Raw genomic sequence first — 25,318 nt, 5'->3', positions numbered from 1 at the left:
TCAGGATAAAGGATCCATGGCAGCCAGTAAGAAGAGGTGGTAGGCATAAGGAGATACGCACTTGAGGGAGAGCTTCCAAATAAAGCGACACTATTGTCCAAATACAGAAAGCACCACTCCAGCCTGGCTAGGGCTTTAACAGTCCAGGGATTCATCCCTTTTTATTTTCAACTGAAAATGCCTGCCCAGGAGGAGCCACAGGTGTCTCCCCTTGCTGCAGGATGCTGTGACTGTCACATTCATTATAGACACCAGGGCGCCATCACCAAATAGGACTCAGAACCATGGAGATTCCCACAAGCTGCACAACGTGGCTGACTCCAGGGTAGGCCTCCCAGCCAGGAGTGTGCAGGCACCCACAGGCTCCACGGCCTGGCTTATCTCTCTCCAGGAGGCCATGCCTCTCTCCCCCCTAGGTAAAGACCCCAGTTCTTCAAGTCCACAGCAACAGGGATATTTTCTTCCTCTTAAGGCAGCCAGATCTATGGTTGAAAGGCCAGATGGTGTTAGCCAAGACCCAGAGGACTTCAGCGTCTGATGTGATCACTGTCTTCCCATATAGGGAGCACCTAGAGCCACACAGGCTCTGCTCCCTGCCTTTCAAGGCAGCCAGAGCCAGGCTCCTTGCATGACCCACTGGGTCCCCTTTTGCCTCTATAAAAAGAGTCTGTATAGTGAGTAGATGGCAAACAGGTATATTTAGTGGTCTCTCAATACCCCTGAACCGTCAACATGAGCCGCTGGTTCTCTCATAGCTGCCAGCTCCCTTCCCACCCCCACACTGGTCCCTCAGTTTCTCTGCCACCCAGCTGGGGCTCATCTGAGGGCAAAGCTGTAGACGTGGTAAATCTCGTCAGGGAGGTTCTCCTGCCTCTCCTCTGCCAGAAGGCTGAGGTCTGCACTGCGGATGATCCTGCGCACCACCTCGAGGTCCCGACACACGCTGCTGTCCACGTCGTCCAGGATCACGCCCTCCTGTGCCATGTTGTCTTTGATGACAATGATGCCATTGGGGCGCAGACCCCGCTTGCAGCGCCGCAGGAACTCGGCCAGGTGCTGATCAGTCAGGTGGCCTGGGGAAGGTAGAAGCCCTGGTTACCACGGGAGCAGTGCCAGCACGGACGTGCCACTGGTGCTTTACAGCCACTGCTTACTGAGCACTTCATTTGTGCCCAGCATTTTGTTAGGTGCTTAACACAGGATGCCTCACTGGCTCTCAGCAGTCCTGGGAGGTTCTACTAAATTCCATTTTATTTAAGGAAACTGGCTCAGAAGACACCTACCCAAGGGCAAAAGCAGTGGGTGTGAGGCTGAGATTGAACCCTGATCATCAGACTTCCATGCCCTGGCCTTAATCCACACATAATGCAGCCTACCTGAGTGTACCTGGTCTCAGTTTCAACACTGCAGGGGCTCCCAAACAGACTCCCTTCCCTACATTCAAGTTCCAGCCAAAGGCTTCTTGGGTCCACAAGATACAGGCCCAGAGCGTTCACAGCAGGGCCATGCTGCCCATGGCCGGCCTTGGAGGTGGTGGCTGACTGCCAGCACACTGGCCTGCCACCAAATCAGCAGCCACGGGAGGAGGACCCTAGGTCAGCCCCAAGTGTGCTGCTAAGATAAGCAGGTGCAAGACATCGAAGCTGGGCTTGCTCACTGCGAACAGCAGGAACAGCCGACGCTTAAGCTTTTCATATTGTTATTAAAAAACCCTCATTTATAAAAACTCATCTTCACATTCTTTGAATGCAGTAATTGGCCATTTAACTTTTCAACAAAAACTGCCCCCAAATGGACTGCAGCAGGTACTGAGTTTCAATGAAACACTGAAGGGAGATCCTGAGGAGCCCCGCTTTTACACTGAGTCTCTAGGACGGTCCTGAGACGCGTGGAGGACACGAGGACTCCTCGCTGGCCCGCGTGCTGCAGGAGCACGGGGCACGGCTCCGAAGGCCCTGGGGGAACCTCAGTGGCAGGAGACAGAGGAAGGTGTAGAAGGGAAGCTGAATCCTCACCTATCACCCACTGGATCCAGATAACGTCGTAAGAGCTAGGCTCTGGGCTGAAGTCCTGGAGACCACAACAGAAATAGTTCCTCACTCTCTTGCCCTCCTCACCCAGGTAGGTCTTAGCTTTAACCAGAAAGTCCTCCGTCACATCAACCATATCCACCACTTTGAACAATGGCAAGAGCAGCCGCTTAGTGATCCTTCCAATGCCAGCTCCACAGTCCAGGGCATAGGAAGTTCCTGTCTTGTTTGGGCCTTCCTAAAAAGCAGAGAAAGGTATAATCCATAGGGAAGGGTGGGAAACACAGAGGCCCTGTCACTGCAAAGGGGCAGGTCCCTATTACCCCCAGGAAAGATTCCAATCAGGACTCAGTACAAGCTATTAGCTAGTGCTGGTGGGGACCATCAACGGATATATGCATAGGACATTCTCTTTCATCTGGGCCACATGTTTTTAAAACGAAAGCTGACTCCCACTTAAAGGTGGTAGCTTGAGTGTGTGCATTAATCTCCTCTCCCTCCTGAAACCCCATTAAAATGACAGCACAGGGAATAAAGAGTTAAACAGCAAAAAGCATGGAAGCAAGACAATCAGTCAACAAGGGAGTTCGACAAATTCGTGGGTGGTGGAGGACACCGGACAGAGCAGGAGAGCAAGCAGCAGCCTCCAGGGCTTGCCAGGGGAGAGACAAGAAAGGAGCAGGGCCCAGGGAGGCTCCACTACGGAGATCCCAGCCTGTACAGAGGAGGGGAGGGGTAAAAGGCATTGGGCTAAAACCACAGCAAGGCGCTGGTAGGAGTCTGCGTATGGCAGAATAGCCAGATGCCCACAAACATGGCTCATTCCTGGCAAAACTGAACAGACTTCTATATTCCAGCACCCATGTTCCCCAGCAAAACAGCCAGCTTCTGTCTGGTAACCTTAAAGCAAAGGCCAGAGCCCGAGGTCTCACCCCTACACACAGGCCTTGCTATCCAATACAGTTAACTGAGGTCCCTGTGGTACTACATGTCAAAGGTGGCACCCCATGCAGACCAGGCGGTGCCACCAGAGCCACAGCCTCTCCTCCTGGAGAGCACACCAGACCTGCCTACCCTCAAAAACCTCTGCAGGAACTTCCGGGAGCTGTTGATGTCGATGCTGGAGATGTGGCCATACCCCCCGAGCATGCCGTCCACTGTGGGTGGGACTTCTTTCCAGTACATCTTGGCCTTTGAGTAGAATTGTTTCTCGTCTTCTATCACCTCACTTGTCATACTGTCACCAACCACGTGTCTGCTCAAGTGCTCAGCAACAGTGCCTCTCCTATGCAAGAAAAAGAGGAGAAAATCAGCTCAGTCCAGGTACCCAGAAGAAAGGCTCCCTCAGGTAAAGGGCCAATCTCACCCCAGGCTTTGCTAGTCACACAATCCTGCCTGATGTAGAGAAACATTTGACTATGTCAAATCTGCTCCTGCTCTTGCATTCAAATCATTCTGCAAAACTGTCATCGTATCAAAGCAAAAAAATAAAAAATCCTGGCCTCTAGTTCTTTAGTGACACCTGACTTAGTGGCTTCTGACCCCAGCAGACAGATAATCCCAATCTACATTTAGGAGAAAGGACAGCAAAACGAGGAACCATTCTAGCTGATGCCGGGAGGGGCCTGAGGTGTCCCTATGCCCCCCTTTCCCCTCTCACCTATGAGCACAGAAGCAAACTCATCGTGGGGTCCATTCTTTTACTAACAATGAGCGAGGACACTCTGTGCCAGGTACTGTGCTGCGAACCAGGGATATAGCCAGACAGTAAAAATTAGGCGTCGATACTTGCAATTACAACAGTAGTGAGGGCTGCAAAGAAGAACTATAAGAGCATACACCAGAGGAACCCAGCTCAGTTGGGGGAGATGAGGGAGGGCATCCACTAGGAAGGGACACAGAAACTGCAGCTGAAGAATGAGGCAGAGTTACTCAAAAAAACAGAGGGCAAGAATACTGCTCCAGGAAGCAAGGAGAGTGCAAAAAACCTTTGCAACTGGAAACTCAAGTCTATGGGTCACATTTAGTAGTCTGGACTTTACCCTAAAGAGTATGAATTTGAACCGTTCTAAGGTTAACCGGCATGAGAAGATCTGTTTCTGGAAGACTGTGTTGGCAGCTATGTGGACTGCAGGGGGCAAGAGTACACGCAGACACAGATTAGGAGACTATGTTGGTGGGGAGGGAATCACAAAACAGCAGACAATGCCCTTGCAGCAGAGCGAAGGGCCACAACCTCCAGGAGAGTGAGGTGACCTGGCAGCTGCGCACTCAGCCAGCAGGGCCACATCATGCCTGGAAGGGGTGAATGGACCACACCTCTACCTGAGGCACTGGCACTAGTCAACATTCACCACACATAAAGCACTGTTCTAGTTTCTGTGAAGCTTAAAAAAAAAAAAACTCATCGCCTTCGAGTCAATTCCGACTCATAGCTACCCTAGAGGACAGAGCAGAACTGCCTGTGATCATTCAGGCTGTGTGTCAACTTGGCTGGGCCATGATTCTCAGCGGTTTGGCAGTTATGATGTAGTCTGTCAGTCATATAGTTTGGCAGTCATATAACGATGTAATCACGTTCATGATGAAATCTGATACAATGTGATCACCTCCATGATGGGATCTGCTGTGAGCAGCCAATCAGTTGAAAGGGATTTTCCTTAGGGGCGCGGCCAGCATCCAACATATGTGGATTTTTTGGTAAAGCTCACTGGGTTTTGCTATGCTCTGGATCCTATATTCAGCTTGTCAGCATCTGACCCCCAGTTCTTGGGACTTGGGCCAGCAGCCTGCCACCTAACTTGTGGGATCTTGCGTTCCTTAGCTTCTGCAGCTACGTGAGTCAGAAGAAGACTCCAGCATGACACACGATGCTTGACCCACAAACTTGGGACTTGCCAGCCTGCACAACTGCATGCGCCATTTCCTTGAGATCAATCTCTCTCTATATATATGCTTCACTGGTCGTGATTCTCTAGAGAACCCAGCCTAAGACACTGCCTCGTAGGGTTTCCGAGGCTGTAATCTTTACGGAAGCAGACTGCCACATCTTTCTTCTGTGCTAGCGGCTGGTGGGTTCAAACTGCCGGCCTTTCGGTTAGCAGCTGGGCTCTTAACCACTTAAACAAAGCTCCTTGCTACGAGGCTTATCAAAATAAAATACCATCTTCTCAGAGAGCTTACAGCAAGCACGACCTGAAAAACATGGAATCAACTAAATACTAGGCAGAAAAACTGAGGACTCTGAGCCATAAAGTGCTGTGGGAATGCAAAGGATGGAGGAATCCTTTCTGAATGGCAGGTGGGGACAGGAGCCCAGAGGAGACAGCTGCTAAGCTGGGCGTTGAAGGACAAGGAGTGCTCGGGATAAGCCAGAGGCAGCACAGCATGATGGTGCATGAGGACTGGTGACGGGCCGGGCTGGCTGACACGTGCAGAGAGGAGAATACTGTGGGAAAGGAGCCTCGAAAGGCAGACCGGGTACATGCTAGGGGCTGTGGGTCTACTTGTCAATAGGAGAAACCAATCAACTGAGAGTTTCTGAAGGGTCAGGGCTACACTGTGACCTAATCTGAGGCAGAGTAGTACAGCGAACAAGCAGCATCGGAAGTAGTGGCAATAGCAGCAGCAGCCGCTTACCTGTTGCTGGACATATGCTCGGTAGGCACTTTTCATTTACCACTGAATCTTTCCCACAAATTACCTTGTGAGTCGGGTACTACAATCACCCCCACTTTGTAGATAAGGGATCTGATGCACATGGAATTGAGGTAAACTACCAAGGGTCAAGCGGTCCGTGCACAAGCCCTAGGCCTTGATTGCTCTTCCCACATGGTCAGTTTATTCTCATCATCTGGGTCTTGGCTTAGGTGTTACCTCCTCAAAGAGGCCCTCCCTGACCAGCAAATCTAACTGGCTTCCTCCAGCACCCTTATCCATTCACTATGTTTTGCTGCCTTCCATTGTGTATTCCTATCAGAAATAACATTATTCACTTACTGTCTTTTAGCCCCCGCTAGAATGTAAGCTCCAGAAGGCAGGCCCCTGCCAGTTCTTCACTGCATCCCAGCACCTAGCCCCCAGGCATCCCTCACTGCAGTATCTGACAGAAGAATGATCCCCCCAACACTGGCCGAGAAGCTCCCGGAGGGAAGGATTGTGTGCAGGTGCCTAGGGGAGGAGCCCTGGGGGCAGTGAGGAAACCTCTCTACTCCTTCAGGAAAGCTTCTGGCTTCTGTGCTCCAGCTTTGGTACCCCGTGCACCTTTACACTACTCCACTGGTTGTCCTAAGTCCAAGAGGACACCACTGACCCCTGGAACTATAGGATCAACACAGGAAGAGTCAACAGGTAGAACCCAAGTATAATCCTCAATGAAAAAAAAATATAAAATCAAGGAATGCTTCGAGAGACATAATCAGATAAAAAGTAGCCTGAGGACACACACAAGGCCTTCAAGACACAATTTAGAGACAATTAGGAGAGAAAGGGGAACAAAACACAAGAGAAGCTAAAGAATGTCCATTGGTCACATTTGTTAGTAGCACCCAAGGCACAGCTTGTCTGAGCTTGTCCTGAAAGAAAACATGCCCTCCAGAAGCAGCAGGCCCACCCAGCCAAAAAGCTCAAAATGCTCTTAACCACACCAAGCCAAGGTGGGATGCAATTCTGTTTCTGTCACTGGTCAGTCAGCTCTTTCTAGAGGACCCAGCCAGTCAGTGGGAGCAACAAGGAAGGGCCCACCACGGCTATTGAGAGCAAACGGAAAAGGGCCTGCTCTCCATCCTTGGACTTGGCTCCTTCAGCGGATCCGGGTCCTCTTCATCAACACAGTCATACACTGGGCTCTCAGGGGCCAGACGAGAGCTGATAACATCCATATGCTCCACCAGGGTACAGTCCTCCTTAGATCTGTAACTTGGGCACTGTTTCCACCCGTAATAGAACCCTTTAGCTGTGCCCAGAGAGAATTCTCCTCAAATTTCTCTTCAGATTCCTGAGTCTACTCAGACTGATACCCTCACTTCGCTGTTCAAGTTTTGGGGCCATGATGACAAGCTTCAGTTACTGCACCAATCATGTAGCTTCAGAGGTAACAGGTTAAGGAAGACCTTGGTTCTAAATATTGCACCCCCCTTGACTCATTGCAATGCTCCCCCACCACTGCCCCAGCACTTGAAGCCGCACCTCCCAGAAAGAGAAAGTGGCCCGCTGCTTGGATGAATGAACTCTCGCTTCAATCTTGAGGTACATGGCAAGCAAAAGAATGTAGAGATCTGCCAATACCCACGAATGCTGGCCATGGCAGGGTACACATCAGTGTGGCTCCCTGCGAGTTAACAGGAAAAGGGGCCACCAGCCTGAGTGACACCATGTAGCTGGGTTTGGGGGCTGCTTGTGTGGTTGGAGTCTAAAGGGGGTAAGGTCCAGGCCAAGTGGGCTGTCCACCCCCTGCCAACAGGTACCACAGCAATCATGTCACAGCCTCTCCAGAACCTCAGTCACCCAGTGAGGACGGCACTCAAAACAACCCTCACACCAGCAGTGCTCCAATTCAGACTGGAGCTCAGAGATCAGCCCTATCCCCCTCCTACCGCCCACTGTCTTGGTAAACTTCAGGCTTTGTATTCAAATTTATCTTCCCCACTGGATGGGGAGCTCTTAGAGAGCAGTCAGCACCCTGAAATTTATCACTCTATTCTTTGCGCATCCCATACAGCACAAAGGCACTCAACATTCACTTCTGATCAAATGAACAGAATCTATTTGGAGCCAGCAGCTTCCATGCTGCCTGTTTGCTGGCCTCCCCCACCACACTGTAAGCCCCTTTGAGAGCAGGGACATTATCTTGTATACCATTAGCACAGCACCTAATACAAGGCGAGTGTTACTAGTGTTGAATGAACAATGAATGAGCTTTTTGCGGCTACGGCCACTTTCCACTTATAAGGAAATCCTACAGACAAAAATCTAACCATTCAAAACTGATAACATTGAGAGCTGTTACTGACAATATAATTTTTTGCTTTACCAAAAGCTTTACGTGATTCCTTTAAATGTCAAGGTCCCCTGAAGAATCTAATTTACAAGAATTCCACTTACACACAGATTCTACGAATAGGCCAGGGGAGGCACATCTAGGCTGGGAAATGGCACCAGTAAACGTGATTCCTGGGGTCCTGTCTACACTTAGGCACCAGTGTCCAGACTGGAGCAGGGCAGGCAGTCTCTAGGAGTCAGCAAGGACTGCAGGGTTGGGCAGTCAAACCAAAGGAAGTCCTCTACACTCTGCTGCCCCTGGGAGGGGGCCACAGCACCAACTGGCTTTGTGTGCACTCTAGGTTACGTTGGAGGTGAAGGGAAGCCATTTGCTCACTGTTAACTTCTGCTCCTCAGCACACAGAGCGTTATCTGTGCATCCTTCATAGTCAACTGGCCTTCCCCTCCTCCTCCTCCTCCAAGGTGCTTAAGGAGACACCTGGGCAGCCACCCCAGTGTCTAATTCTTTTCCCAGCACCCATGGGAGAAGATGGTGCTGAAGCTGTCACCATAATCAACCTCTTCATTTAACTGCCTTCAAGAAAACTCCTGAAGGCAACAGGAAGCAAAGCCTGCTGAAGTTACCTCCTCCCTCTTGCAGCCTCATGGACAGGGCCCGTACCTCCCTGGATCTGTGTGGACAGCAGTTCAACATATGAGAATGGCAGCCTGCTCCATGAATAAGACAAGAGAAAGAAAAAGATTTAGAAAAAAAAAAAAGATTAAAAACAAAAACAGGCTCTGGTGCAGTCAGGTAAACCAGGTCTGAATCTTGGCTCTGCTTTTCTGGCTGTGTAAGCTCAGATAAGACACTTCCCTGATCCTCAGTTTCTTTCTTTATAAAATGAGAACAGTAATACCAACTTTACAGAAAGCCGGTGAGGGTTAAGTGTGTATATGAAAAGCATAAAGTGCTCCACACAGTGCCTGGCTAATCTATGTCAAATAAGATTCTCATCAACTCTCCCAATTGTGATGATGAAATGTGAAAAATGGGTTGAAATGTATAGCCTATGGAGCGTTAGACACACCTCAGGGACCATTACTGTTATGCTGGGCAGTCAGTCAATCTAGTAGACCCAGCAGCTCTGCAAATCTGCAAGGGAGGGAGGGAGCTTCCCTCCAGCATAAGCACAGAGCCACTGCAGAGGAGATTTTCTGACACTACCCTTCTGGCTCTATGACTTCTGACCTCCAGGAAAGCATTCCACGTGTACCTCCAACCCTCTAGAAGTCCCCAGTTTACAGACAGAAAAAACAATACACTAAAGAAAAGTAATGTGCCTTAAAACAGAGAAAACCTGAAACAGAATTAAGGAGGGAGTCCAGGCTTCTTACCCTAGTCAAGGCCCTGGTCCCTCCCAGGAACCCACCCCATCTCACTAGACAATGGTTCTATACATCACAACCATCTGCTACAGTGCCCCACCCCAACTTCAGGGCCTCTGACATCAGCCGTTTCAAACCGAGAAACCCAGGTCCAGGGAGGAAAAAGATCACACGTTTGGTGGGCAGCAAAGCCTTTTCGATATGGCAGTCTCCCTACAAAAGGGCTGACCTTGGCTCCAAGGACTCTTGGCGGCGAGCTGTCTTATGAGCCGCACATGTGTCCGGCCAGAGCTGGGGCTGAGCCCAAGGTTAAATGTGATACCAGCTCCTATGAAACGGGAACTTAACTGTGCCTGGCTCTGAACTGAACATTTTAAGAAATCCTCACACCTGCTCTCCGAGGTGGGTGCAACCCTTATCTCTGTTTCTCAGCGGGGAAACTGAGGCTGAGTGAGACGCGCGGGAGTGCCCGGCCCAGGCTTGGGGTGCCTTGGCTTTCCTCCTGTCCCCCCGCCTTGCGGACTCCCGGAGTTCCTAGCCAGGTCCAGCCCGCGGACCTCTGGGGGTATGCATGAGGGGCCTCGGCTGGCACCAACGCAGCGCCGGGGTCACGAGGCCAGCCGGGTCTTCAGGGCGCTGAGGCGGTTGGGGGTCGGGGCCTCCCCTCTCCCGTCTCCCGTCTCCCAGAGGCCGTTGCCCTCCGCCCCGCCTCACGCTACTCACCCCGGGCGGGGACTCCCGGAACCCGGGAGAAGAGGACGGAGAGGAAAGGAGGGTAGCAGAGACCCCACAGGTCCACAGCCTGCTAAACCAAACCACGACGGGCCGCAACTGCTCCCGGCGCACGATGCCTTTGTCCGCTCAGGGCACGTCACTTCCGGGCGCCCGGGGGCGGGGCCACAATTGGCTCCGCCCCGGGGCCTGTTGGCCCTGCCCCGTGGTTGCGGACCTAGCTGGCGTTTTCCGTACCCGGAAGGACCTCCCCGGCTTGAGAGACCCGCAGCACCAGACTCCCGCCTAGCCTCCGGCACGTGCACCCGCTCATCTGGAGGCCGCGAGGCTGGGCTTTTAAAAACTAGTGTTTTCCACTGGGTAAAAAAGCCTTTACTCCTCAATTCCCACCCATCTCCATTAGCATCTTAGATTATACCGCCCCAAAAATAAAGAAAAAGAAATACCCTTGGCAAGGCTAAGGAATTGCCACCCCAAGTAAGCAGAACAAGCCCATGAAGTTTCTGGTCCAAATAGGTTGCCCTCCCCTAGGTCGTTTCTATACAGCACAGAAATTCTGGAGTGGGCCCCTGAAGGAGCCGTGATGGGAATGTGGGCTTGCAGGTAGGTACGCTCTGACAGCCTCTCCAAGCTCTAGTCACCTTTTCTGCCAGTCAGAGGTAATTGCTCACCACCTGATGCTCTGAGGGTTACATTAGTGGAATATTGCATGTCAGGCCTTCAGCCACACACTTGCAGTGTGGGTTCTCAGGAAATGGAAGCTGTTATAATGACAATATTCGCCATTACAGCAAACATGACCCACTGCCGATGAGTTGATTCCGACACAGAGCAACTCTACAGGACAGAGCAGAACTGCCCCATAGGATTTCCAAGGCTGTAATCTTGATGGGGAGCCCTGGCATCGTTAAGCATTCTGCTGCCAACCAAAAGGTCAGCAGTTTGAATCCACCAGCCACTCCTTGGAGGCAGTTCTGCCCTGTCCTATAGGGTCACTATGAGTCAGAATCCAGGAGGAGGAAGCAAATTAATACATCTTCCTCCACAGAAGCTGCTGGTGGGTTCAACTCACTGAACTTTTTAGCAGCCCAGCATTTAACGACTGCACCATCAGGGCTCCTTATTCATCATTAGTAAGTTCGTTTTCCCTAGGTTGACATCCGGGCCTTAAATTTACAGTGCCTTCAGTTCGGTGTTGCACAGAGGACGTGATCGAAGTGTGTTTGCTCTAATGAAGTGCAAGCTCTGGGGGTGGGGGCACTGAAAAGTCCTGGCTGCAGTTGAGCCCCCCATATCTGTTTATGTACAAATTATTTGGTATCTTCTCCAGCCTACTTGGTTGCCCTGAACTGGGCCCCTCTTCCTAGCTTTATTTTCCATGTTTTTAAGAGAAGAGGAAGCCTGGGTAGTGCAGTGATGAAAGCACTCGGCTGCTAATAGAAAGGTCAGAGGTTCAAACTCACCAGCTGCTCTGCAGCCTCCATAAAGATTTACAGCCTTGAAAACCCTGTGGGGTCACTATGAGTGGGACTCAGCGGCAGTGGGTTTGGTCTTGGTGACAGGAAAAAGATAGATCCTGGGAAATTCCTACTTCTGGGAGTGCCTAGAATTCTCTTTTGTGGGAGAACTCTGATCACAGCTCTTCACATGCCTAAAAATCTGTTGTTGTTGTTAGGTGTCACGGAGTCGATTTCAACTCATAGCGACCCTATGTGACAGAGTAGAACTGCCCCGTAGTGTTTTCTTGACTATAATTTTTATGGAAGCAGATCACCAGGTCTTTCTCTTGCAGAGCGGCTAGGTTCTTACATTAGTAGCTGATCACTTAACCATTTTCACCACCAGGGCATCTTCCTAAAAATCTACCCTCACCTTTATTTCCTGCCAATGAAAGAGAAAGCTCCTTCCCCACACCCAGACCTCCAAGGTCTTTCCAGGTCTGCCTAGTTCCCTGACCTCAAAACCTCTTTGAATTCCCAAGCCTAGCACATAATAGCTACTCAATAAATATTTGCAGAGTGCAAGGGCTGGGAGGCTTCTTAGACATTGTCTAATTAGTCTGTAGTTCCTCATCTAAGTTTTAAAAATTCCTACACCCTTTGGATAAATATAAAGATTTCTCACCTCCCCACTCAATATTCTAACTCCCCAAGGAGGTATGCCCCTACATCCCTAGTTAAGGAGCATTTGCAGAAAATGGAAAACATCTTTTGTGATGCCTCCTCCAGGCAGATGCCCTGTAATTTGGATTACAAAGTCATGTTTCCATTTTCAAACTGTAAAACTATGCTATGACAATGAAATTACTTGCTCAGACTACCCTTGACCCCCACCCAAGTGTCACAATATGTGCCTCCTTCCCCTCCCCCCTAGCTGAGAGTCCATCAGTTCATTTTACAATGGAGCTCGGAGAAGGGAGGAACATGTCCAGTGTCACACAGACATGCACTTGAAATTGGATCTTAGTTTCCAGGCCCACTGCATTCCTCACTGCCTAGCCTTGCAGCGCACGTTCTGCTTCAAGAGCTACCCAGCCAATCTTCTGCCCAAATATGACCCACCTGGGCCTCCTGCCACCCTCCCTGGCCAGGAATCCCACCTGCTCCCCACCCCTTCAGTCCCCTGGAAATGACAGCCCCACCCTCTGCCCCCAGGCCTCAGTGCCCACTGCTCTTCAGGTGGCCGTGTGTGAGGGGTGGATCACAATGGCCTGAAGAGGTCCTGGAGGCAGCAGGGAGGGGCCCACAGTGGGACCAGCCTGGGAAGATGGGCTCACCCAGGGACCAGCCCACCTGTTAGGGGGCTCTAAGCTCTCGGGACCTTCTCGGGCCCCACTCAGAAGTCCCACCAGGGTGAGTGTGACACCAGGAGCCAGCTCCAAGCTGAAACAATCTTGGGATGGGATGTGGTGAGGAGGAAGCAGGCTTGGACATCCCCAGTGTGAGAGCTGGGGTCAGGGCTGAGGCTCTGGCTCCCAAAGGAGGCAGTTTGTTAAAAATACGTGTCTTGGCCCCACCCCGGATCTTCTGAATCAAAATCTGGAGTGGGAAGTGGGGACAGTCGTCTGTATTTTCAACAATCTCCACCCCCAGGGTCTCTGAGGCACCACCAGGACTGGTGAACTGCTGGTCAAATTACATTCCCCTCCTTTGCCTCCTGGTGCCAGGTTTCCTAGCTCCCAGGAGAGTGAGTGCTAATAACGGTACTAGCCTCCACATTTGAACACTCCAACACGTGTTGAGTACTCCCCACCAGCATGATGCTATTTCACTCTCACAAAGAGGCAGGTAGTTCTCTTGTCCCCATTCTACAGATGAGGACACTGAGAGAAAAGGCTGAGAGAAGTCAATTAGCTAGCTTGCCCAAGGTGACACGGCTAATAAGTAGTGGAGCTGAGACTAAATCAGAAATAGTAATTTTAAAATATTGAGAATAGCAGCTAGTCTTTGTTGAGCACTTATAATGTGCCTCGTACTTTTCTGAGCAATTCCCATGTATTCCCTCATTTAAACGTCATAGCAACCCGAAAGGTGGGCGCTCCTACCGTCATCACTTTTCAAATGAGGAAACAGAAGCTTGTGAGCTCTAGCCTGAGGCCACTGTCTGCAGAGCCAGTGATGTTAACCCCCAAACCGCGCTGCCCCCATCTAGGCACTATGGCCTGGGGGCTGCTCTATCTATGCCCTCCCCACACCTCACACGGCACTCCGCACCCCTTGCTCGCGTGAGGATGCCCTGAGCAGAGTACAGGGCCAGCCATGCTCCAGCATCACCTCAAGACTGGGGCCCAGGAGGTGGGGCCTAAGGGGTTTCCCAGTGATGGAGATCTCCGAACGAGGAGAGACCCGCTGCTGCCCTGGCTGACCCTGCCCGAGCTCCGAGCAGCCCCTCTGCAGGCTGGCGCGAGGGGCTCAGTGGGCCCAGGGGACCCCGAGGTCGGCGCCCCGTGGTGGCAGGTCCCTAGGTGTGGGCTCCCGGACATACTGGTGCACCACGCTACAGATCCTGGGGTGAACGTTGGGAGCCCCGCGCCACGCTTGCCCGCCCTGCCCACAGTGGTCCAGCGGGTGGCGCAGAAGCCGGCTGTGCTGGGTTCCCTGCTGCTGCCGCCCCTGCTCTCAGCCAGCGCGCCCCGGGGGCTACCGGTGTCCCGGTGTCCAACGCCTGGAGAGGAGGACCACCGGAGGGGCTTGGCCAGGGAGGCCCCGAACCCCCTGGGGGCCTTGCTACGAGAGTTCCTCCCCAACAGGTTCCGTGAGTTCCTGTGCCGTCTCAAATCCAAGAGCGGTAAGCAGCCGCCGAAGCGACAGAGTGAGGCCAGGCCTGGGCCGGAGGGGGAGGGGCGGGGCGGAGTAAGGGCGGGGCTTAATTATTTCCGGTGGGGCTTGGTCCCACGGTCCCGCAGCTGCCCCACCCCAAGCTGAGAATGATGCTAATGTTAGTTGATAACCTCATAGAGTCCTCACAACTACTTCTTGAGGGGAGGACTACTATTGCCCCCATTTTACGGATAAGGAAACTGAGGCCAACGCTTTGTAACTAGGAAGAGCCTAGTAAGAGCTGTCGGGCAGCTGGACGAATCATAACTATTTCCACCTTCTTCTGGCTCCCAGCATCCTCAGCATCGCAACATCAAGTGGGTGTGTCAAAGCGCTGCCGCGATTCTCAGTGTCCCAAGGTCTCATTCCTCCCAGACCTGCGGTAAGTGTTGGCCACCTCTTTGGTGGGGAGACGGTTCCCACAGTTGCTCCAGAGATAGGGAACCCTGATTACTCATGCCAGATGTGGCCTATTTGTCTTCAAGGGGCCAGCCATCGTTCTTCCAGGAGCTGCCTGTGTCCACAGACAGTCTTAAGATTTTGCGCCATCAGACACCTGACCTGGGGTCCCTGAGGAGTGATTGCTCACAATTCACCACGGTCAGGAAGACCAAACAGTGAGTTATAGGAGATACGGGGGTGGGAAGAAAAGATATTTCTTTCCTTCCATTCTTTCCTCTGTCTTTTACTCACCCATCCATGAATCTATCCATCTACTATCTATTCATCCGTCCATCTGTCCATCCAAGAACCAGGTCTTCTGCCAAAGCATTCATAATCCATCCATGAATCCAACCTTCCATCCACTCATCTATCGTTACGTAGATCTATCTGTGAATCGGTCTTTTACTTGAATTATCCATCCAACCATTTATTAATCAGGTCTTCTGATAACATATTTATGGTTCATTCATGAATTCATTTATGTATTCATTCTCCCATTCACTCATCCATCCTCGAATGCATCTTATCTGAGAACCAGGTCTTTTACCAACCTATTCACGAACTTATCCATCCATCCATCCATCCATCCATCCATCCATCCATCCATCCATCCATCCATCCATCCATCCATCCACCCACCCACCCACCCACCCACCCACCCACCCACCCATCCATCCATCCATCCATCCATCCATAAAATCTCATGATTCTACATAGCCACCCATGAATCCAGTGATCAACTATCTGCCAATCCTTCCATCCACTTGTAAATCCAGGACACTATTCATCCCTAATCTAGCCATGAAGCCATCCATAATCCATACTTATCTACATAATCATCCATCCACCCATCTGCCATGATTCAATCCTTCTATTCAGATCATTTAATTAATTCATTCATCAGTCCATCCATCCATCCATAACCCACCCGGCCATTTTTCCATTCTTTTACCCATCCCACCATTCATTCATCCATTTCTTCCTCTAACTTTTGTTAGGTGTTTACTATATGTCAAATATCAGGGGAAATGAAATAAGGGCTGGAGGTAGGAGAAGAGCCTGAGTATTACAGCTCACCTGAACCTACCTGTCATAGCCCTGGTGGAGGCAGAAAAGAAAGTAGGAAAAATTCCTCCAGTTTAAACAGGCTTTACGGGTGAAGGGTGAAGAGACTGCTCATGAATTTAAAGACCAGAGAGGGCAAATACCTAGCCCCCATACCACTCTTCCTCATCCTGTACCTATGGCAGACAGTCCTAACTGATCACAGCACATTTCCCCACTGAGTCTCAGAACCCTTCCTGGCACAGTGCTCCAGGCAGATACTATTGATGGATCAGAGTAGGCACAAGAAAGAAATGTATTTGCCAACCTAGGACTTTAAACCAATCAAGCCAAATAAATACACTATATCTGGTGAGATATAATACATGGAAAAATGGAACTTATCTCAAATGTGTGTAAAAGTAGGTGCTAACATATTTATAGATTTCATAGTCAAGAGACAATACTTGAGCTCCTTACCATGTGTGAGATTTCCTGGGAGGCCTGCAGGTGACATTGACATGCATTAGAATAGGCCCCAGCAGCCCTTGCATGGACAGGCTGAGACTTTGGACTTGCTGGTAGACTTGGGGCACCTCTCACACCTTTGTCTGGCACTGAGCCCAGCCCAGAATAGGAGCTCATAAGCAGACAACTGTGGGATAACTAGATCCCAGGCACTGTCCTAGACACCTCTAGGCTGATTCGCTCTTGAGTGGACTGATGGAAATCAGCCCCTCAAGAGCTATCCAGACATACAGATGTGGTCAGTTAAATGGATGCAGATGTATAAATATACACACATTTAAGGTCGAACACGGCATTTCTGAATACAGAGCCTCGTGGATCGAGCAGGCCCTTCTGTAGCTTTGTCCTTTAGGCCAAAATTAATTAACAAGAAATGTAACAATAACAGGTACCCTTTGTTGAGCACAAGCCTTGAGCCAGGCCCTGTACTAGATGCATCACATAAGTTATTTGATATTCACCAAACTTTTCATGAGAATGATATGATTGTGCTGGGTCGGAATTGACTCGATGGCCATGGGTTTGGGGTTTCGGTATAAGATATACCATTTAAAGGAGAAAAGTACAAACTGGAGACTTGAGGGAGATTGAGTCCCCTGACCTAGGTTACGTGACTAGGAAGTGGCATAACTGAGACCGGTGACAATAATAATTAGTAAATGCAAACAAATAACAATTATTATAGTAAGAACAGCTCCCAGTTAGAGATGTTTACTCTGAGCCCTGCAGACCCTGAGCTGGGCACTTTGCAGGGATTAACCCATTTCATCTCTTCACAGCTCTGTAGAGCCGACACACTAATCATCTCCATTTTACAGATAAGGAAACTGAGGCTCAAAGAGTCAGGATGGAACTCAATGGTACCTCATTCCTGAGTTCATACACTTATTCCCTTTGCTAAAATGCTTGATACCTAAGAGTGCCTGAGAAGGACATCATGCTTGGTAAAGTGGAGGGCCAGTGAAATATAGGAAGACCCTCAACAAGATGGATTGACACAGTGGCTACAGCAATGGCTCAAGCATGACAACAATTGTGAGGATGGTGCAGGACCAGGCAGTGTTTTATTCTGTTGTACATAGGGTCCGCTATGAGTCGAAGCTGACTCGATGGCACCTAACAACAACAACATAAGAGTGCCGGGTCTGAAACCAGGATTCAGATCTTGACTCCACCCCTTAGCTGCTATCTGACCTTGGAAAAATCAAAAAAAAAAAAGAAAAATCTCTGTGTCTCAGTTTCCTCATCTGTAAAATGGGAATGATAATGGTGTTTCACAGGATTGTGTAGGCTTGGGAGGATGAGGCCTGTTCCATCTTGGGCCTAGCAGGTAGGAAGTGCTCAGTAGGTGCCGGCTGCCCTGACTGTGATTAACTCACGGCTTGGTCTTACAGATAGATGTGTTGAGGAGAGTCTAATGTTGGTGGATGTGTCTTGCCAGGGGTGGGGTGAGGGGGGGCTTCGGGTTCAGCTGCTGCATCACCTCTCTTAGCAGGCTCCACAGTGCACAGTCCTCCAAGCTCAAGGCTGTGCTCACTCACAGCTCCTCGGGGGAAAGACTGGGGCCCCGCAAGCGGTGTTGCCCTTTCCGGGTGCGATTCGCTGACGAGACCCTCCGGGACACAGCACTCCGCTACTGGGAGCGCAGCTGTGCATGTAAGTAGACAAGATGAGGGCAGGGGGCGGTACTTTAGGAGAGGTCCAGCTTGGAGCTGGAGGGCAGAGGCTGTGACACTGGACCCTGCAGTGAAGGGCTATTTGCCAGGGCCATAGGCACCTGAACTGGCCTTTTTGGAAGATGTCAGGATGACCTTCATTGAGGGTCTGCGGTCCAGGAGAGAGGTCCCAAGGTAAGTACTGCCAGGGAGCAGCTGCAGTGGTACCTCAGGAGGCAATGGCCACCCAGGCCTGGCCACCACAGCAGGACTTTCACTGCCAAGGGGCCCTCACAGACCGTATCTGCCTGTCTTGGAGCCAGCACCCACAGCCTCCCGACCGTGTAGCCTAAAGCAGCTGGAGAAGGTCCAGAGACCACCCAAAGCATCATCTCCCATCTTCATGAAGACAGACCTCGTCCATCTCCCAGGGAGGTAGCACCACCTGGCTGGGCAAAGAAGCTAAACTCCACCAGCTCCGAGCTGGAGCCGCCAGGTCCAGGCTCCCAGCAGAAGTTTGCCCTCTGCTCTCTAGGAACGGATGTCATAGTGTCCATGACACCGCTTACAGTGAGTGTTTTGAAGGGGTGGCACCAGGCAGGTGTGAAAAGGTAGTGTCCTTGTTCTGCCATGACCTTTACAAACTCTTCTCCACCTGCCCACCTTTTTTCTTCTCAGCCCTGAGTGTGGCATGACCAGCAGCCCTCAGGGACTCCAGCAGCCAACATCCTGCATCTGTTCGTTGAGCACCTACTATGTGCAGTTTGAAGAAACAGCAGCCCCAAAGCCTAGCTGTGGGTGCAGCTTTAGAAATCCAGGACCTTCTTGGATTCCCAAGGAGCCCCACCCAGCCTCTTTAGAGCTTCGGCTAGCCCATCCTCTGGCTGTTGGATGGGGAACTGAAGCCCTTAAAGCAGAATGGGCTTCTGAAGGTCACGCAGCAGCCAGGAACAGAAGCCAGAGTGCCCCAGGGCCACTCTTCGGAATCCGAGGAAAGGAGGGAGGAAGCCCAGAAGACGTGATCTGATGCCAGTGGCAGTGCTGGCATGGGAAACACTTCCTTGTTGCCCCTGGCCAGGAGGAGCTGTGGTCCACACTTCAGGGCACCAGGGTACACAGGAGAAAAGGAGGGCTTGGCCTACTGCTGCCCAGTCATTTCCATCCTGAGGCAGCCCTTGGGGAATTCGGGGTCCTTGACCAGCCAGAAGGGCAGCTGCTGGCAGGAAAGCCTCTCTGCCCCGAGATACCCCCTCCAGCCATCCATTGTCTCTTGGAGTTCCATGGTGGGGGGATGGACCTTCCCACTGTGGGAAAAGGGACCCATTTTGAGCTGGAACAGGATTGTTAGGGGAGGTGGCACAGCCTAGTAATAATGGCAGAAACAGTCACACAAAATAGTTTGAAAACCCAAGTCTGCTCTGGAGATAGCCAGAAGGGACTGGGGAGCCTTGGGTTGCCATGGAGACAGGGCTCTGCCTGGCCTTCCCTGCCAGAGGAGGAAGAGGAAGGCAGGGACACGGTGCACCCAGTTAGGGCCTGACCAGTGCCCTCTCTCCCACAGTCCAGCAGAACCTCCTCGAGAGCGAGACAGCCACTCAGCCCGTGGTGTCAGAGCAGGTGTTCAGGAGTGTCTCAAGATGGCTGGAGAGTTTGCCCAGAGCCCTGTGCCCTGGGGCCAGGCAGGAGAAGGCCACGGCCAGCTCCTCGTGGAGCTGGGACTGCCCCAGCCTGTGAGGCGCCCCTCCTCGCCCCACAGACCTCTGGGCTGGGCCCTGCCAGCCCGAGTACATCAGCTCAAAGCCTCCTGTTTCCCTCAGACCCAGCCAGGAGCCACAGGGCAGTCTCTTTGACAATGCCTCCATGAGCAGCAGCCTGCCCCGCATCAGCAGGGCAACTACTCATAAGCAGCGGGGGCACCTCAGAACCCACCTGGACACTCACAACATCCTGGAGCAAATGGGCAAACTGCCCCGCTCGTGGAGCCAGAAGTTGGTGAGCACCTGCTGGTGGCCAGGCACCCAGAGACCCCTGTCTGGGCAGGGTGGCCGGGGCATGGGTTCAAGCCTCCCTGGGTTCTCAGGTACCACGAACACTTGTAATGACTTGGCCCTGGGTCCCTGCATCCCTCTCAAAGTTCAGCCGTCAACAGGGTGGGCTCTGGAGCTCAGCTGTCTGGGTTCAGATCCCACTTCTTACAGGCTGGGAGGCGTAGAGTAAGTGGCTTCCCCTCTCTGCATCCTGGTATCCTCAGCTGTGAAATGGGGATGACAACAGTGATGTCCATGGGCCTGTGGTGTAAAATGCCCCTGATCCCAGAGAGCCCCATCTCCTGCGTCAAGGCCCCCATGGTGCCCAGCTGGTCCTCTCCTCCCTCTAGGAATCCTTCCTGCCCAACTTGGTGCTGCAGTCAGTCCTGAAGCGAGGCCACCCTAAGGGTTACCAGCTCCTCCTGCCCTTGAAAACACGGCCTCGCACTCAGAGGTGAATGCCCTCTGGAGCCCAAGCCCACGCCCACCATGTCAGAGGATGAGGAGAGGCCTCCCCTGCCCCGCAAATAAACGCACACCCTAGGCGGCTGGAACCCGCTGCCAGGTCTCACGGTAGGAGCCGTTCCAAGTGCCTAATTGCTGGAGTCCAGGGTCCCTGGGCCAGGGGGACTCACAGCTGGGACAAGGCTGAGGGGAGGGGGCAAGTCACTCCTCAAGGCTCAGGGCTTGACCCAAGTGACCCCCTCTTCTGGAAAGTGAGAGACCCTGCCTTGTACCTTGAACCTGGACCCAAATTTCTGTAGGCCTAGGTCTGTCCATATGTGTGGCAGGCACCAGTCGTGACCAGGAGCCTGGGGATGGAGACTCCCAGCCTCCATCTTTGACCCCTGTGGAGTGAGGGCACCCCGACTCCAGATAAGGGCAGAGGCCTGGGTGTGGATTAACGTTTGTCTTCTGTGTTCCCCAACTGGGTTCACACCATCTGGTCCCCGGAGGGCAAGCATCTGGGTGGGCCAGTGCCAGATGTTTCTCTCCTTGTTCTGTGTGGGTGGGAGGGGTAGTGTTCAAAGCCACATCAGGAGGTGGTGGAGGACCAGGTGGCAGGCACTGCTAGAATTTCCTCTGACCCCTGCCCTCACCCAGTATCCCCAGTGCCACCCCCATAACCCTCTGCAAGGTTTGGCCCTCCCACACCTGAGTTCCAACCCCCTGGACATAGTTTGAAGAAACCCTGGTGGCGCAGTGGTTAAGCGTTCGGCTGCTAACAGAAAGATCGGCGGCTTGAACACCAGCCTCCCCAAAAGAGAAAGATGTGGCAGTTTTTGTCCATAAAGATTATACAGCCTTGGAAACCCTGTGCGGCAGTTCTACTGTGTCCTGTAGGGTCACTGAGTCAGAATCCACTTGAAGGCAACGGGCTTGGGTTTGGTTTGGAACATAGCTCCAGCTCCCTCCTCCTCTCACCTCCGAGCAGCCCTTTGACCCAGCACGCCCCCCGCCCCCCACAATAGCCAGGTCTTTATCGCCACCTTCTGGCCAGTGAGGAAACAGCCATGGAGCCCACACCAAGGCACAACCTTAACAGGAAAGGAACGGGTGCTAGTGGTGGGGGTTGGCCTGGATGGTGGTGGGTGATCTTGGGACCCCATTGGTAGTGGATGGGAGGAGGCCTTTTTAAAGGGGCTCCGGAAGAAAGACGACAGATTTAGGCACAGTATGGACAAACCCTGTAGGGGGATGAAACCGGGCGGGGAGCGGTGCTACAAGCCCCCTTCTGTGGGGGCTGGAAGGAGATTTCAGTCCCTGGGATGGCAACCCCTCCCCTTCTGGACTCTCACGTCCCCCACCCCACCCCATTATTTCTGTTCCCTGGCGAGCCTGTGGGTCTCTGAGAAGACCTGAGTCTACCACCTCCTTCCCGTGACTTGCACAGCCTGCCCCGCCCTCTCTGAGCCTCAGTTTTCCACGAAGGGCCGCTGCTTGCCCGCGTACCGCCGCCCGCTGCAACGCCGCACCGCGTCCACGCGGGGGCAGTGTTGGCCTGTCTTTGGCACTGCCCGATGCGGCCGAAACTTCTCAGCCTCTTGCTGAAGGTTGGAAACTTTTCCCCCGCGTGCGCAGCTCGCGTCTTCCCGCCACCGACCCCGTGCTCCCGCCGCCGCCTGCCTTCGCGCTGCGCTGAGGGCCGCCAGGCCAGCCCCTCCTGCGGTGCTGCCGACTCTCCACTTGCCCGGAGTTCGCAGTCGGAGCTGGAGGCCCCGCCCCCAGCCCCCCAACTTCTCTGTTTTTCTTTTTTGCTGTTCAACCAAAAACTGCTAAGCTTGCAACAGCGCTGTCAGCAACGAGCACTGGAAATTGAGTCCCGCGTGGAGCACGGGGGGTGAGGCGGGGAGACGTCTGGAAAAATCCTTGGTGGCGTTTCGGGGGGGGCCCCCCAGAGCCAGGCCGGGTGGGAGCGGCCCCCCACGATCTCAGAGCGCTTTCTCAGCGGGGCGGCCTCGGCGGGGGCGGGGGTCGCGGCTGGACCTGCGGGAGGGGAGGGGCAGGAATGTCCACCCCAGCCCCTCCCGCGGAGCCTCTGGCCTGGCGCCCCGGTCCGGGCAGCCCTGGCCGTCCAGCGCCCCAGAGTGCGGCCTGAGCCCGCGGGCGTGCGGAGCCGCCGCCTTGCTCTCCTCGTCCCTGCTTCTTCTGTAGCCCCCTGCCCTCTTCTCCCCTGCGCCCACCGTCCCTGCTCCCTGGCTCCTCCTCGCCCCCTTCCCTTATTTATTTATTCGTCTATTCTTTTCCTTTCCCAGTTATTTTTCCCTCTCTCTTTTCTCTTTCCCTCCTCGACAAACACGGATTCTGTGTCATGAAGACCTTGAGCGTCAGCTTGGATCCTGCCACTGGCTCACAGCACACACACAGACACACACTGACACCCATAGACACTGCCCACAGCCACATACAGCACGAGCACAGGCGGACACCAGAGAAACACAGACCTCACAGACACGCACCACACACACACACACACACCACAAAGACACTTCAAAGGCAGGCACAAGCAGAACCCAGAGAAACACAGACTTCACAGATAAAGACTACACATGGACACACACACACCACATAAACACACATCACAAATGCACCCAGAGACACTACACACACACACAAACTCACCCACATGCGCGCGCATCTCAAAGACAGAGGCATAGAGATACCAGAGAAACACACCACACAGATAGGTAAACAGCACACATGGACACACACACACCACATAAACGTACACACCACAGATGCACCCGGAGACACCACACACACAGACACACACGCACGTATTTGAAAGACAGGCACAGAGATACCAGAGAAACACACCACACAGATAGGTAAACACCACATTTGGACACACAGACACCCCCACCTCAGCACACACATGTGGAAACACCACACACTCACAGACATCACGCACATACTCACCCACGGTTAGGGTTTCCAGCCCCTGTATTCTGGGGTCCTCCTGCTGACCTGGAGGACACAGAATCCCCCAGCCTGTTTGCCCCCCATTAGTCCAACATGAGCCTCCTCCTGTGGGCAGAGCCTGAACTTGGGGTGACCAAGGAGAGGCCAGGAGTGGGAGGATGTACTGCAGTGAGGGGGTGGAGGCTTTTCCAGCTGTTTCTGGGTCCTCAGTCTCACCCCGCCCTGGCCAGGACCCCAGGTCTCCCACAAGGGTTTCAGAAAGGGCCCTTTTCGCTGGTACATTCCCACTGGGACTGGCAGGCAGCCAAGCTCTTCTGAGCTCCATGGAGCAGCGTGGCTGGAAGGCTGGGAAGGTGGCCACAGCTGGGGGCCCACATCCTGGTTCCTGCTCCCCTCAATCCCAGACCTACCAGAGCCCCTGGAGGGGGCAAGACAGATGTAATTTTCCCTTCTCCTGCCCCTCAATCCCCAGCTCTGGGAGTGTACCCTGAGCACTCACTGCCTACCCCAATCCAACCCCACTTCACCCTCTGCCATGGCCAGACCCTGTGCCAAGCCAGGGGAAGGGGCAGTGGGAGCTGGGCTGAGGATGGCAGAGAGAGAGGAATGAACCCTGCCCCAGGGCAGAAGGCTGAGTTGGGAGAGGCAGAAAAATCACTGTTCCTTTTTTCCTGAGGGTTCCTGACCTCACTGGGGCCTCTCCACCCATTTACAGATAAACTGAGGCCCAGGGAGATTGGGGGTCTTGTTCAGGCCTTGCTGACCAGGTAAAGCTGGAGCTGGGACTGTGCTAGCACCCAGCCATCAGCTGTGCACACAGGTGTACTCTCATAAGCCACTCTCAGAACAACTACTGGGAACACTGAGGCCCAGAGAGGTTAAACTCTTTCTCAAGGTCACACAGTTATTAAGTGATGGATTCAGGATTCAAACTCATCAAAGCCAGACATCAAGGTACAATTGTGCCTCTGAGCAGGAGGAGCCCCGTCTCCAGGAAAGCAGTGCTGGGTGAGGCTCCCTGGCCCCAGGGTGAGTGGGGTGGTCTGGGGGACCCTTCCTGCCCTAAGGGGTCCATTTTCCCACACATGGGGCACCTTGGAGGCAGGGAGAATCAGGGCAAGATCAGGGAGAAAGAATTTATTTGGAGAAGGGGGAATTTGGGAGGGGGGCAAGTGGAACAGAAGAAGCCAAGGGTCTGGGCAGGAAGCCTCAGGGCTTTCCTGGATGGGGCAGGGTGGGGAAGGCTGGATCTGTGGGGAATGGTAAAGGCGATGCTGACTCCGGACAGCGATGGGAAGCCACAGAAGGATGTGGAGCCCAAGTGAAGCCAGCCCAAGTGGGGCTTGAGGGACATGAACTGCCCCCATGGGCTCATGCATGTTCCCCCTGGGCACACAGCGGACACTAGAATGACTAGCCCTGCCCTCGGGATTATACAGCCCAGAGGGGGCGTGGACTCAAATGGGCAATTCCAGGACATGATAATAGGGGCTGAGGGGAGCCCCAGGACTTTAGGAGCACAGAGAAGGCACCCAACCAGCTGTGCAGGGCTGTGGGGTGGATACCTGGGCCACCTGAGGTCAGTGAAGTAGAGGTGTGGTCAGGACTGGACAGAGAAGGGGAAGTGCAGGAAGGGAGGCAGCTGCCTCAGTCCCTGCAACGAGGTCAGCCTCTCAGGTCTAGCAGTATCTAAGCCTGGGCCAGTGGGAGGCAAGGGACACAGGAGGGCTGTTGACAAGGCAGGGGGA

General features: G+C 53.0%; 2 protein-coding genes across 4 annotated transcripts; one reads left to right on the top strand and one right to left on the bottom strand.

Annotated features, from left to right (window-relative positions):
• Positions 1-153: 153 nt before the first annotated feature.
• On the bottom strand, positions 154-23,711 carry NTMT1 (N-terminal Xaa-Pro-Lys N-methyltransferase 1). 3 transcript variants are annotated; one of them, XM_049895938.1, is made up of 4 exons: positions 23,568-23,711; positions 3,105-3,315; positions 2,016-2,268; positions 155-1,073 (listed from the first exon to the last, which is right to left on the bottom strand). In XM_049895938.1, the coding sequence occupies exons 2-4, from the start codon at positions 3,264-3,266 to the stop codon at positions 817-819; spliced, it is 672 nt and encodes a 223-aa protein (XP_049751895.1). In that variant the 5' UTR covers positions 3,267-3,315; positions 23,568-23,711; the 3' UTR covers positions 155-816. The 3 variants fall into 3 exon arrangements, with proteins under 3 accessions (XP_049751896.1, XP_049751895.1, XP_049751894.1); XM_049895937.1 differs by lacking the exon at positions 23,568-23,711 and adding an exon at positions 10,122-10,535; XM_049895939.1 differs by lacking the exon at positions 23,568-23,711 and having other exon boundaries at positions 154-1,073; positions 3,169-3,247.
• On the top strand, positions 13,889-19,877 carry C9H9orf50 (chromosome 9 C9orf50 homolog). Its single transcript, XM_049894997.1, has 5 exons — positions 13,889-14,417; positions 14,744-14,831; positions 14,935-15,066; positions 17,958-18,121; positions 19,682-19,877. Exons 1-5 carry the CDS (start codon positions 13,889-13,891, stop codon positions 19,852-19,854), a joined length of 1,086 nt encoding a protein of 361 aa, XP_049750954.1. The 3' UTR covers positions 19,855-19,877.
• Positions 23,712-25,318: the final 1,607 nt, after the last annotated feature.

This window comes from Elephas maximus, chromosome 9 (assembly GCF_024166365.1).
Source record: "Elephas maximus indicus isolate mEleMax1 chromosome 9, mEleMax1 primary haplotype, whole genome shotgun sequence".
Classification (NCBI taxonomy): Eukaryota; Metazoa; Chordata; class Mammalia; order Proboscidea; family Elephantidae; genus Elephas; species Elephas maximus.
The sequence above is the reverse complement of the archived record's forward strand: the minus strand, read 5'-3'. Positions and strand labels throughout refer to the sequence as shown.

Bases quoted from the DNA above. Each gene is read 5' to 3' on its own strand.
- C9H9orf50 (XM_049894997.1), top strand. From the start codon at position 13,889: ATGCTCCAGCATCACCTCAAGACTGGGGCCCAGGAGGTGGGGCCTAAG. The intron at 15,067-17,957 runs GTGAGTTATAGG...CACCTCTCTTAG, and splicing joins ACGGTCAGGAAGACCAAACA to CAGGCTCCACAGTGCACAGT. The intron at 18,122-19,681 runs GTAAGTAGACAA...TCTCTCCCACAG, and splicing joins CTGGGAGCGCAGCTGTGCAT to TCCAGCAGAACCTCCTCGAG.
- NTMT1 (XM_049895938.1), bottom strand. From the start codon at position 3,266: ATGACAAGTGAGGTGATAGAAGACGAGAAACAATTCTACTCAAAGGCC. The intron at 2,269-3,104 runs GTAGGCAGGTCT...TCTGCTTTTTAG, and splicing joins TCCTGCAGAGGTTTTTGAGG to GAAGGCCCAAACAAGACAGG. The intron at 1,074-2,015 runs GTGAGGATTCAG...TACCTTCCCCAG, and splicing joins CTGGATCCAGTGGGTGATAG to GCCACCTGACTGATCAGCAC.